This window comes from Salmo trutta, chromosome 6 (assembly GCF_901001165.1).
Source record: "Salmo trutta chromosome 6, fSalTru1.1, whole genome shotgun sequence".
NCBI lineage: Eukaryota > Metazoa > Chordata > Actinopteri > Salmoniformes > Salmonidae > Salmo > Salmo trutta.
In genome coordinates this window covers 37,875,789-37,889,246 of record NC_042962.1, presented here as the reverse complement: position 1 = coordinate 37,889,246, position 13,458 = coordinate 37,875,789, and the positions used below count along the sequence as shown (strand labels likewise).

The 13,458-nt window shown below is 48.1% G+C and overlaps 1 protein-coding gene across 3 annotated transcripts in view; it reads left to right on the top strand.

The window, feature by feature from the left end:
- The window catches only part of LOC115195893 (MAGUK p55 subfamily member 7-like), a 298,114-nt gene that overhangs the window by 276,395 nt on the left and 8,261 nt on the right, over positions 1-13,458 (top strand). For all 3 annotated transcript variants that reach the window (XM_029756238.1, XM_029756237.1, XM_029756236.1), the window contains 4 exons: positions 129-209; positions 7,305-7,398; positions 9,789-9,897; positions 11,716-11,859. In XM_029756238.1, coding sequence (XP_029612098.1) covers positions 129-209; positions 7,305-7,398; positions 9,789-9,897; positions 11,716-11,859 — 428 coding nt within the window. The remainder of the gene's footprint in view (positions 1-128; positions 210-7,304; positions 7,399-9,788; positions 9,898-11,715; positions 11,860-13,458) is intronic.

The window sequence follows — 13,458 nt, the reverse complement described above, 5'->3', positions numbered from 1 at the left end:
TATGAGGAGGCAGTGATGACTGCATGACTGATGTTGTTTTAATAATGCTAAACTCCCTTTATCTTCCTCCCTCCTTCCGTCCCTCTCTGCCTCTCTCTTGCGCACTCTTTCTCTTTGTCTCTCTCTAGGTCCCACGGGGGTCGGTCTAAATGAGCTGAAGAGGAAGCTGCTGATCTCTGACCCCCAACACTTCAGTGTTACCGTGCCACGTAAGTCTACCCACTTGTGACCCATAGTTACAGTTAGACACGCACACACACACATACACATACACACGTATTTCCACCTGCCGCTGACCCAGACTGGTGTAGGTGTGTGTGCGTGTGTCCACCTGACGCTGACCCATAGACTAGAACATCTCTGCCAGACCAGGAGTGTGTGTGTGTTGGGGGGGGGTGTCTCTCTCTCTTCGGTTGTGGTCAGTCTGAGTTTAGATATCCTCTCCTCCATATGTTTCTGATCCTTTTATTGGCAGATGGTTTTAGGGTCTGAAGTAGTAATTTGGTTTCCTCCTCAGCCTCTCCTACCATCCCCAGACAGTGAGACTGACAGACAACAGGATGGATGCTCTTGTCTTTGTAATCAATAATAATAGAAGTTCTGGTCTGTATCAGATGGTTATGGAGACAAGTTGCTCTGTGTGCATCCCAAATGACACCCTGTTCACTATGTAGTGCACTACTTTTTACCAGGGCAGATGAAGCTGTGTACAAAATATTTTTCCATTACATAGTGAATAAAAAATATTTTACCAGGTAAGTTGACTGAGAACACGTTCTCATTTACAGCAATGACCTGGGGAATAGTTACTGAGATGAATGAGCCAATTGGAAGCTGGGGATGATTAGGTGGTCATGGTGGTATGATTGGGAATTTGTCCAGGACACCGGGATTAACACCCCTACCCTTACGGTAAGTGCCATGGGATCTTTGTTGACCACAAAGAGTCAGGATATCCGTTTAACGTCCCATCCGAAGACAGCATCCTACACAGGGCAATGTCCCAAATCACTTCCCTGGGGCATTGGGATATAATAAAATTGACCAGAGAATAGATTGCCTCCTACTGGCCCTCCAACACCACTTCCAGCAGCATCTGGTCTCCCATCCAGGGACCAACCCTGCTTAGCTTCAGAGGCAATCCAGCAGTGGGATGCAGGGTGGTATGCTGCTGGCCAAAAGCTATGATCCCTTATTGATGTCAACTGTTGAATCCACTTTTATCAGTGTAGATGAAGGGGAGGAGACAGGTTATTGAAATATTTTTAAGCCTTGAGACAAGTGTGACATGGATTGTGTATATGTGCCATTCAGAGGGTGAATGGGGAATACAAAATATTTAAGTGCCAGGTGCACCGGTTTAAGTGTGTCAAGAACTGCAACGCCGCCGGGTTTTTCATGCTCAACTGTTTCCCATGTGTATCAAGAATGGTCCACCACCAAAAGGACATCTAGCTAACATGACGCAAATGTTGGAGTCAACATAGCTTTCGACACCTTGTATTTCATGCCCCAACTAATTGAAGCTGTTCTGAGGGCAAAAGGGGGTGCAACTCAATATTAGGAAGGTGTTTCTAATGTTTTGTACACTCAGTGTATGGGGAATAGGGTGCCATTTTGGACGGCCACTCTGTCTAGTTTCTGGCTGCATTCCCACAGTGAGCTGAACCCTCATACACAATGACTGGTAGTGTACACTGAACGTACGTTAGATTCTAAACTGAGGCCAAATGCCCCCTGTGATTTTTAAACTGGTAAGAAATCGGACAATCACCGTGGATGAAGGGGTTTTAGCATTCTGCTGCCAGTTTTTTTTCACCTTCGTGGTTGTTGATAAGGGTGAAGGTCCATAGACCCATTCACGGAGGCACACACACACTCACGCACAGACACACTCATACACACTGAGGTGTCTGGGGGTGACTAACACCAAGGCGTTGCTCTCAGGCTGGGGGACTGTGCGTCTCAAGGCCCCAGTCCTCCAGACAGACACATACACTCTCTCTCACACACACACTCTCCGACCCAGGCGAGTGGAGTGGTTCTCCTCCTGACTGTGTAATTGTCTGTTTTTCGCAGCCCGTATGACAAGCCGAGAGTGATGGAGGAAACAGTGCTTTATTTTCTACCTCCTGAAGAAATGCCATTCCACTGCCTCATGTTTTGGCACCATCACTGTACTCCCTTCCCCTCTCTCTCTCCTCTCCCTCCCCACTCTCCACCTCCAACTCTCTCTCCCCGACCATGCTCCCTTACCCTCTATCCCCCTCTCCCTCCATCTCTCCCCCTCCCTCCATCTATAAGAACAAAATGACAGCTTGCCATAATTCTGGACACCATCCAGCACTATAATGCTTGTGACTTTGATTCACACCGCTGCCAACGCTGAGTTTTTAACTTTTTCTAGAGTTTTTTTCAGCGTGGAGGAGCGAAAAACTATTTATGAGCCCACAAGCCCTAACCAAGGCCAACATGTTAGAACAAATGAATTGGTTTGATTTATGCAGTTAAGCTGAGTAATTGCATATTTACTGCAGGCTAGCTGGCAAATGTGCGAGGAGGAGAGGAAAAAGGGAAACTGTTGATATTAATTGCCATGATTGTAACATGCAGCGTGGCATAATGGATGTGTCCCATTCTACGTCTGACACTTGAAATGTCACTGGTATTAAAATCCCATCGCAGTCACTCTTTTCCCCATAATTCCTGCTGTTAATTGTTCACAAATGTGACCCATGGCTGTATGTCTAATAGGCCCCAGACATAGTCTAACCCCTTATAGATGATGACATATAGTGTACTAGACCTCTGTGTTTCATTGAGAGGGATAGGGTCTCGGAAAGTATCTATTTTCCCCCTTTTTATTTGATCACTGCCAACGTACAGACTACAGATGGATATATTTAACACTTGCTGCTACCCCCTTTTGTTAATAAAAAAATGACGTATTTCTGAAGTTAAGGCTTTTTCTACCCTCCCTGTGTATGTCAAATGTAAACCAGCCAGTCAGAAACACTAAAATGATTGCAATAAGCCATTAGGATAGGGGTTAAACATTTTGATTTGAGGCCAGAATCACTGACAGATATTTTCCATGATTGGGGAATGAAATTCATTTCAGATTCCTTTGTTGCACCGTAAATATTTCCTCTGCCACTGAGCAGATGGTAAATAATATGGATTCATTTCGTCTATATGTACTGAAAGCAATGGCGTAGTGGAAGCCCCTGCAGCCCACGCAAGGCAGGAAAACCAGTCAGTATCTGGTGTGATCACCAATTGCCTTATGCTTCGCGACACATCTCCTTCGCATAGAGTTGATCAGGCTGTTGATTGTGGTCTGTGGAGTGTTGTGCCACTCCTCTTCAATGGCGGGATCTGGAACACGATGTCGTGCACGTCAATCTAGAGCATCCCAAACATGCTCAATGGGTGACATGTCTGGTGACCAAGTCATTGTTTTACAAGTCACAAGAAGTCTCAAGTCTTAGCACTCAAGTCCCAAGTCAAGTCCCAAGTCAAGACAGGCAAGTCCGAGTCAAGTCTCAAGTCCTAAACTTTGAGTTTCGAGTCTTAAACAAGTCATAATGTGCTCTTCACCAAATGTAATACCATTTTATATTTTTAACAAGAATATTTAACACTTGCTGCTACCCCCTTTTGATAATAAAAAAACAATGTATTCTGAAGTTAAGGCTTTTTCTACCCTCCCTGTGTATGTCAAATGTAAACCAGTCAATTTGGACTCAAAGGACACATTTCCACCGGTCTAATGTCCATTGCTTGTGTTTCTTGTCCCAGGCAAGTCTCTTCTTCTTATTGGTGTCCTTTAGTAGTGGTTTCTTTGCAGCAATTCAACCATAAAGGCCTGATTCCTCTGAACAGTTGATGTTGAGATGTGTCTGTTACTTGCACTCTGTGAAGTATTTATTTGGGCTGCAATTTCTGAGGCTGGTAACTCTAATGAACTTATCCTCTGCAGCAGAGGTAACTCTGGGTCTTCCATTCGTGTGGCGGTTCTCATGATAACCAGTTTCATCATAGCGCATGATTGTTTTTGCGACCGCATTGAAGAAACTTTCAAAGTTCTTGACATTTTCGTTATTGACTGACCTTCATGTCTTAAAGTAATAACGTACTGTCATTTATCTTTGCTTATTTGATCTGTTCTTGCCATAATATGGACTTAGCCCTATTTGGTAAAATACCATTTTCTGTATACCCCCCTACCTTGTCACAACACAACTGATGGCTCAAACGCATTAAGAAGGAAAGAAATTAGACAAATTAACTTTTAAGAAGGCACACCTGTTAATTAAAATTCATTCCTCACGAAGCTGGTTGAGAGAATGCCAAGAGTGTGCAAAGCTGTCATCAAGGTAAAGGGTGGCTACTTTGAAGAATCTCAAATATAAAATATTTGGCGGGCGGCGATGACTGTGCCCGGCTGGCGGGCGGCGATGGCTGCGCCCGGCTGGCAGGCGACCCTGGTTGCGCCCAGCTGGCGGGCGTCCCTGGCGGCTCCGGCGGCACTGACCCAGGATTCACCAGGCTGGGGAGATATGAAGGAGGCCTGGTCCTGGGCGCAGGCACAGGACTCACCAGTCTGGCGGGCGGCTCTGGCGGCTCCGGCGGCTCCGGGCTGGCGGGCGGCTCTGGCGGCTCTGGCGGCTCTGGCCCAGGATTCACCAGGCTGGGGAGATATGAAGGAGGCCTGGCCCTGGGCGCAGGCACAGGACTCACCAGTCTGGCGGGCGGCTCTGGCGGCTCCGGGCTGGCGGGCGGCTCTGGTGGCTCTGGCCCAGGATTCACCAGGCTGGGGAGACATGAAGGAGGCCTGGCCCTAGGCGTAGGCACAGGACTCACCGGGCTGGCGGGCGGCTCTGGCGGCTCCGGACAGGCGGGTGGCTCTGGCGGCTCCGGACAGGCGGGTGGCTCTGGCGGCTCCGGACAGGCGGGCGGCTCTGGCGGCTCCGGACAGGCGGGCGGCTCTGGCGGCTCCGGACAGGCGGGCGGCTCTGGCGGCTCCGGACAGGCGGGCGGCTCTGGACTGGTGGGCAGCTCTGGCAGCTCCAGACTGGCGAGACCCACTGGAGGCCTAGTCCTGGGAGGTGGCACAGGACGGACCAGGATGGGGAGACCCACTGGAGGCCTAGTCCTGGGAGGTGGCACAGGACGGACCAGGATGGGGAGACCCACTGGAGACCTGGTCCGTGGAGCAGGCACAGGACTGACCAGGATGGGGAGACCCACTGGAGACCTGGTCCGAGGAGGAGGCACAGGATAAACCGGGCTGTGGGGGAGCACTGGAGTTCTGGTACGGACGCTCTTTAACCACACTCCAGGCTGAATGCCCACTTTGGCCCGGCACGGGCGGAGAGCAGGCATTGGGCGAACTGGACCCTCCCAGTGCTCTGGAGACACAGTGCGCAACGCCGGCGCAGGATAACCTGGACCGAGGAGGCGCACTGGAGACCAGACGCGCTGAGCTGGCACCATCTGCCCTGGCTCGATGCCTGCACTCGCATGGCACTTGCGGGGGGCTGGTATGTAGCGCACCGGGCTTTGAACGCGCACTGGGGACACTGTGCGCTCCACAGCATAACACGGTGTCTTACCAGTACCACGCTGCTTCCGGTAAGCACGGGGAGTTGGCTCAGGTCTACCGCCTGACTCCGCCAATCTCCCCGTGTGCCCCCCCCCAAAAAAATTTGGGGGCTGCCTCTCGTGTCTGCTGCGCTCCCTTTCCTCATACCAGCGCCTCTCAGCTCTCGCCGCCTCGATCTCCCACTGCGGGCGGCGATACTCCCCAGCTTGAGCCCATGGTCCACCTTCGTCCAGTAATTCCTCCCATCTCCAGGAATCCTGAACAATCCTCTCCATTTTCTCCAAAGTCCATGAGTCCTTCTCCTGGTACCTCTCCTTCCTCCGCTGCTTGGTCCGTTTTTGGTGGGTAATTCTGTAAGGGCTGTCGTGAGAGAGAGTAGACCAAGGTGCAGCGGAGTTAGTGTTCATCATTGAATATTTAATAAAGAAAGAACACTATACAAACAAAACAAGAAAACTGACAGCCAAACAGTCCTGTCAGGTGCAAACACTAACAGAAACAATTACCCACAAAACCCAAAGGAAAAACATGCTCCTTATGTGTGACTCCCAATCAGCAACAACGAGCTTCAGCTGGGCCTGATTGGGAGCCACACACGGCCCAAAACAAAGAAATACAAAAACATAGAAAAAGGAACATAGAACGCCCACCCAATGTAACACCCTGGCCTAACCAAAATAAAGAACAAAAACCCCTCTCTATGGCCAGGGCGTTACATATATTTAGATTTGCTTAACACTTTTTTGGTTACTACATGATTCCATATGTGTTATTTCATAGTTTTTATGTCTTTACTATTATTCTACAATGTAGAAAATAGTAAAAATAAAGAAAAACCCTTGAATGATTAGGTGTTCTAAAACTTTTGACCGGTAGTATAGGTGTTCGTCCGTGAACTCCACATAACAACATACAGTATGGAAAAAGAACACGTTAGTCCCTGTCCCTCCACTCTGTTCTGATGACTGAGGCCACATCCCAGAAAGGACCACATCTCAGGCACATGCCAAATTATTTGAAAAAAGGAGGAAAAAATGGTAAACCTGGCGTGGCGGTTGCAGGAACGGTGATAAAAGTTTAATAGTTTGTTTTGGAGCTGGTTGGAGCGTGCAGACAATTTGTCTGAGGAGTGTAACGGAGTTGACCTCTGACCCCTGTAGTTCTCATTAAACAAGCGGCGGTTCAACGTCCAAAGACGGCACAGAGGGACCTCTCGCAACTCTCAAATCCACTGGAACCGGGCTAGTCCTAGCTGCTCTCACACACACACGCACATACACAGTGCTGTCGTTCGCACTCCCTCCACGTGTCACACTTTTAATGGCAGAGGTTTATGGGGAAGTAAATGTAGGAACTGATCTTAATGAGAGTTACCCAACTCAATTACATTACCCTCTCTGTCTCCGTTTAATGGAACTGCTCCTGTCTATGCATGCTTGTGTGTGCTTGTCTGTTTGTGTGTGTGCATGTGTGTACACTACTGACTTATTACTGGGATGGTAATAAGGAAGGATTCATGTTAGAACTATGACTCAGAATGTCTGGATTAGTAGTGATGTATCTCTCTCCATCCTTCTCTCTCTTTCCCCCTCTTTCTTTCTATCTATCTCTCTCTCTCCCCACCCCCCACTCTCTCTCACTCTCTCTGTCAAACTCTTCCCCTCCACCCCCTCTCTCCTCTCTCCCTGTACTACAGACACCAGTCGGCCGAAGAGGAACCAGGAGATTGACGGGGTGGAGTATCACTTCATCTCCAAAAATATATTTGAGACGGACATCCAAAACAACAAGTAAGTAGAGGCTTTAAACAGCAGACATCTACAACCAGCACTAATCTCCTCTCTAATACTAAACACACCACAGCAAATACATACTATCTGCATCCTTCCATTCCCACAGGCACTACAACTGTAATGTAACTATAGCTCATATATTTGAGATCTCAGTATCTCGTTTTGGAATCAACCAATTCGGCCATCTCCTCCTTCGCCACTAGGGGCAGTGTAACTGTAACCGTGAGAGACAGACTGGGGAAGGAGTTCAGCTGACGTGAGCAGGGTTCTCTGTAAATAGACCAGTGCTCTCCCCTATGGCTCTCCTTCTCTGAGTGTGAGGTGGTACTTTGTAACAAAGCCACCCTTTACAAGAGCCCCAAGGTCACAGTGGGCCCCTTTCTGCCCTGTGTGTGTGTGTTTCTTTGAGGTGTCCTCGGGCCCCGTTTCCGACACTGACACCCGGGAGCCGCTCTAACATTATGCGGTGGACAAATTGAAACCGAAATCGTCATCCTTAGTAATGGATGCCTTCCCGCCCTTCTCGCCCCCCAAAAACACATGACATACACAGTAGAACACACGCACGCACACATACACACACAACACAACAGGATGGCTGGGGCAGAGGGAGGCTGGGACCAGGTTGGGTTGTTGTATTTTTAGGGCTGGTTCAGCTGTGGTTGGTAATGGGGCACGGCATGGGATGTTTTTCGCAGAGTTTAGAGTTAGGGGTAAATGGGGAGCCTGCGATGTGGCTGCAACGCTCGGGACACTCCACACACACACATACACATACATATCAGCTGACAGACACAAATTATAAGGCGCTGGAGAGAGGAGAAGAGTGAGATGGACTTGTTTACGTTGCGCCTCGTCGCATGCAATCAGAACAATGTGCGCACACACACACACACACACACACACACACACAGACAAACGCTCTCTCTCTCTAAGTGCCAGTAGGGAAAACCTCCTTGAGAAATTGGCCACAGTCGGTAGTGGCGCGTGAAAGTGGGTGTAACGTTCCCAAGGAAAGCCCTGTTCCCTGCTAAAAATGGATAGCATCCATACAGTCCCAATTTAGCTGAACCTCTCCTGGCATGCTAGCTTGTCCACAGTAGCTCTCCCAATTTATATAGCAGCAACAAACAGTATAGCCTATGCAGTGTATGGCTATGGCATGCCTTTTTAAACATAGGCTACTGTATGCCTTTTAAATGAATTTCCCATAAACAAATATACAGTAAGAGCTCGTTAGACTACAGGCTCCTTTTCTGAAGCTGAATAAAATGTTCTTACTGGGGGCAATTACTATAAATTGTGTTTTACATGGATTTAAGTACAGTAATACAGACATTCAGCCCAATGATCATCAGGACCTGTCTGAGTGTGCATCCCAAATGGTATCCTATTCCCTACATGGTGCCCTACTTTTGACCAGAGCCATATGGTCCCTGGTCAAAAGTAGTGCACTGTATAGGGACTAAGGTGCCATTTGGAATGCACTCAAAGTCTACCAACGCACACAACACACACTGTCCTGTTTTTAGAAATTTAGAAATTCTTTCCACTCTTTAACTTCTGTCTTTCTTTTCTTCCTCTATCTCTCTTCTCCTCTAAAAATCCTATGTGGCGGGGTGTTTTATGACAGTGATCAGTTTGAAGCAGAGAGATTAGGCGGTGGAAAACTGTTTGTTTGCCTTCTTCCACTGCTTCTCTCTTGAAGCCCAGGCTTAGTGAGGCACACACACATACACACGCTCCTGGCATTCACCTTCTCTACACTTTAAACAAACAGGTGTTACTGATTTAAAGTGTAACATAGAAGAGTATACAGTATAAAGGATTATTGTGCCAAAATGTTTGGATTTGTGTTGTATAGAAAAAATGCTATCTGACGATCTGTCAGTGGTTGAAAGAGTAATCGCTAGTCCCTGCGGTACTGTAGGCTTTTATAATATCCTTGTTCTGAACGGAATCTCAGTCAGAATTGTGCGTGCGCCTGTGCCTGTGTGTGCGTAAGCTGCACATATGTGTTTGGATAGTAGTGAACTGAAGCGCCTTAGAATGAGATTATAATACAGCATGTTAGTCCTCATGGTAGGTGAATGAAAATTGGTTTTATTTTACATTAATCTTAATGTTAATCCCAGCCTGTACTTCTAAATGATATTAGTGAAACCTTTACTAACTGACCCGCTATTCTGCTTTTTCACTCCCCTCATCCCTCTCTCTATATGACTTTCCCTCCCTGTCTCTGTGTGGATTTGTGTGCTACAAAATGAATTGCATCTTTGAAGACAATAAAGTTGTTCTAATCTCTCTCTCTCTCCTCTCTCTCTCTCTCTCTCTCTCTCCCCTTCTTCCCCCCCTCACTCTACCCCTCCCTCCTGCTCTCTCTGTAGATTCGTAGAGCATGGTGAGTATAACGGGAACTACTATGGGACTAGTCTGGACTCTGTGCATTCTGTCCTGTCCAAGAACAAGGTGTGCCTCCTGGACGTTCAGCCTCATGTGAGTCACACAAGTCCCCGACACATATACATCCTTCCCTTACTTTCCCTCTACCCTCCATGCCTTCCTTCTTTGCCTGTATTCTACCCTTCACGTTTACTCCCTCCATCCTTTGTGTCATGTCAGTGACACAAGTTGCCGACACAACCTTGCCTTCCCTCTGCTCTACCACTCTACCCTTCATTTTCCCTCCTTATGTCTTTCCATCCCTCCCTTCATCCCTCTATCCTTCTCTCCTCTATATTTATATCCCTCTGGCACACTCACTGCCTATCTCCTAGAGGAATCTCATCCTTCAGAGGGCTTCAGAGGCAGTGCCGGCTTTCCAGAGGCCTTGACTGCTTACTGGGTTACCAACCAAACCCGGCTTAAATTGGCATTTTTAGCAGCAATTACCGGTAATTTTCCTTATTTGAAGATTTCCTCTTTGGCTTATGTGTCTGGGTGGTGCGATCAGCCTCTCATAAGTGGCCTGTATGTCGCTGAGTCCCCACAAGCCACCGGGGCTAAAATCCTATTATTCCAGGCCAGGTATAGCACCCTGCCCCAACCCTAACTCTCTCTCACACACACACACACTCACACACTCAGACATGCCTCTGCCTCAAAGGCGTCCTCTGTTTGTTAAATCTGAGTAGATAATGATTCACGGGCAGAAATACACTATTATATAGATTACATAGATTGCTGGCATGTTTTCAAACTGTCTCTCCCTGACCAAGTAGAAAGCTGTTAACAGAGCCCCTCAGTAGCCCCTGCTGTGTGTGTTTGTGGATCTGTGTGCACTCGTGCCAGCGTGTTGAGTAGTACTGGTCTGTGTGTGTGTGTGGATCTGTGTGCACTCGTGCCAGCGTGTTGAGTAGTACTGGTCTGTGTGTGTGTGTGTGTGTGTGTGTGTGTGTGTGTGTGTGTGTGTGTGTGTGTGTGTGTGTGTGTGTGTGTGTGTGTGTGTGTGTGTGTGTGTGTGTGTGGATCTGTGTGCACTCGTGCCAGCGTATTGAGTAGTACTGGTCTGTGTGTGTGCTCCATTCTGGCTCTTTACCCCGCTCAGTAGTCGATCACATGAGTTTCATATCAGAGCAATGTTGCAGAGCGAGTGATGTTGTCTGGTCCCCTGCTGACTGTCTGAGCTCCTGATGAAAGCTTTACTTTCCTCATCTCCTCTGCTCTCCTCTCTCTCTGTGATGGAGACGAATGGTAATATTTCGCTCATGTCTTCGGGTTGCGTCCCAAATGGCACAATTTTCCCTATTTAGTGCACTACTTTTGACCAGGGCCCTATGATCAAAAGTAGTGCTTTAGATAGGGTATAGAGTGCCATTTGGGGCACAACCTTTGTATCGGCCTGAGGTTTTGGACCCGCTTCCCAGAACACAGCGAGAGAGGAAGCAGACCAGCGCTGGTTAACACTCCACTCTGCTGCGGTTCAGTACACACACACACACGCTGCATGCTACGTGTCAACGTGACCCAGCCCTGTAATGTTTCATCGCCTCAGTGCTGGGACAGACTAGCTAGACAGACTGAGATCTGTGACTAATTTCACAGTGTGATATCTCCAGATAGATCAACTCCCCTAATGTGTTGGGAGGATCGAGGACCTCGTTGTTTGAAGACTAATAACCCCTCACCCATAGAGCACCTTCCTTGGTCGAGGATCACTTTGGACATAAGTGTATTTAACGCTTTTATGTGTCTTCCTCTGGGATTCTTTGTACTTTTAAATTGTTAAAAACTGTATGAGTTGTTTTACACCTAAATAAATCAATAGTTCCATTTTCTTACTGCATTTGTTTCTCTCTCCTCTGTGTGTTGCAGATGATAAAGCACTTGAGGAGGGCAGAGTTTAAACCCTACGTGGTGTTTGTGAAGCCGCCACCCATCGAGCGCCTGCGGGAGACCAGAAGGAACGCTAAGGTCATCTCAGACAAGGACGACAAGGGATCCGCCAAGCCATTCTCGGTAAGACACATCAACATAAACTTTGAAATCTTTTCATATTATCAAGAGAAGCCTTTTCTCCTTGCCAAGAGAAGAAACCTTTAAATGTTTCACCTTGACAGGTGACAGAGAAGCCTTGAAACAAACTTTAAAGTTTAAAGTAAAACATTCCGGTAAAACAGGCAGTGTTTTAGAATAACAACTTTTTTTTCAAACAAATGTTTATTTTTTTTTTATTCACAGAATGGGTGGTTAATTGCATTGGAAGCACACTTCCCACTCAGACGTCTTCTGTAAAAGTGACGTGGTGTGTGTACGTCCGTGTGTGTGTAATGTTTATATATATATTTTTTTTACCTTTATTTAACTAGGCAAGACAGTTAAGCACAAATTCTTATTTACAATGACGACCTACCCCGGCCAAACCCTAACGCCAATTGTGCGTTGCTCTATGGGACTCCCAATCACAGCCGATTGTGATACAGCCTGGAATCGAACCAAGGTCTGTAGTGATGCCTCTAGCACTGAGAAAAAAATGTAGACTGCTGCACCGCTCGGAAGCCTCATAAATGTGACGTTATAAGGTGGGATCAAAGGTGATCCAGCAGTGTTAGAGTACCACATGGCCTAGCTGCTGGTTAACAAGAGGGAGGTTATCAGAGACCCTAGCAGTTTATTCCTCCCTAAAGCCCACCTAAAGGAATAACAGAGACCATCTGGGGCTCTGGGGGAGCTAGCTGTGGTAGTGGTGATGTCATCTTTACTACACACACCTTTCTGCTGCCGGCTAGTGTGTGCGTGTGTGCGTGCGTCAGCTTGTGGGTGCGTGTCTGGATACCTGCGTGCATGTGTGTGTGTTACACACCTTTACACACCAGCCAGTCACCACTCACAGCCGGGCCCCACATGAAACCAATTAGCCTGAAGCGTGTTGCCGTAGTGGTGGATGATGGCTTTCCAGCCCCCTTCAGGTCGTCTCTCCCTACGTGGGGCCACACTACGGGCCATAGCCCTGGTCACAGCCACAAGCTGGGCCAATGAGGAGAGAAGGGGAGGGGGGACAGAGAGAGAGAAGAGGGGGAGGGGGGGGTGAAATAGTGAGAATGAGAGAGGAGAGGAGGGAGAAAGAGGGAGAGAGAGTCTGGCTGTGATGTTGGAGGAGTGGAGGCTTTCCACGCGCCAGTGCTGAAGGTCGCCGTCAAACAGGGCTGTGAGAGGGGCGGGTAGAGGAGGAGGGGGAAGTAGGTGTGTGTAGGCCGGGCGGCCGCAGGTGCAGATCAGATTGGCTGGCGGCTCATCTGTTGGCCAAATGGTAAAGACGCCTCAAGCCGCCCACCTATATAGTGCACAACTTTGGACCAGAGCCCTATGGGTCCTGGTTAAAAGTAGTGCACTATAAAGGGAATAGGGAGCCATCTGGAACACAGCATCAGACACACTCTGAGGTGTTACTCCACACACACCTCTCTGTGTGTTCACCATGACCTAACGCAACACACAACGCAGCAAAGCACAGCAGGGCTCTGGAAAAGGACAGGGTCGCACACAGCAGGTCAGCTCTAACTCAAAACATCCTTCATTGAGCCGTTACTGAGATGTACCGTCACTATTTTAAACATG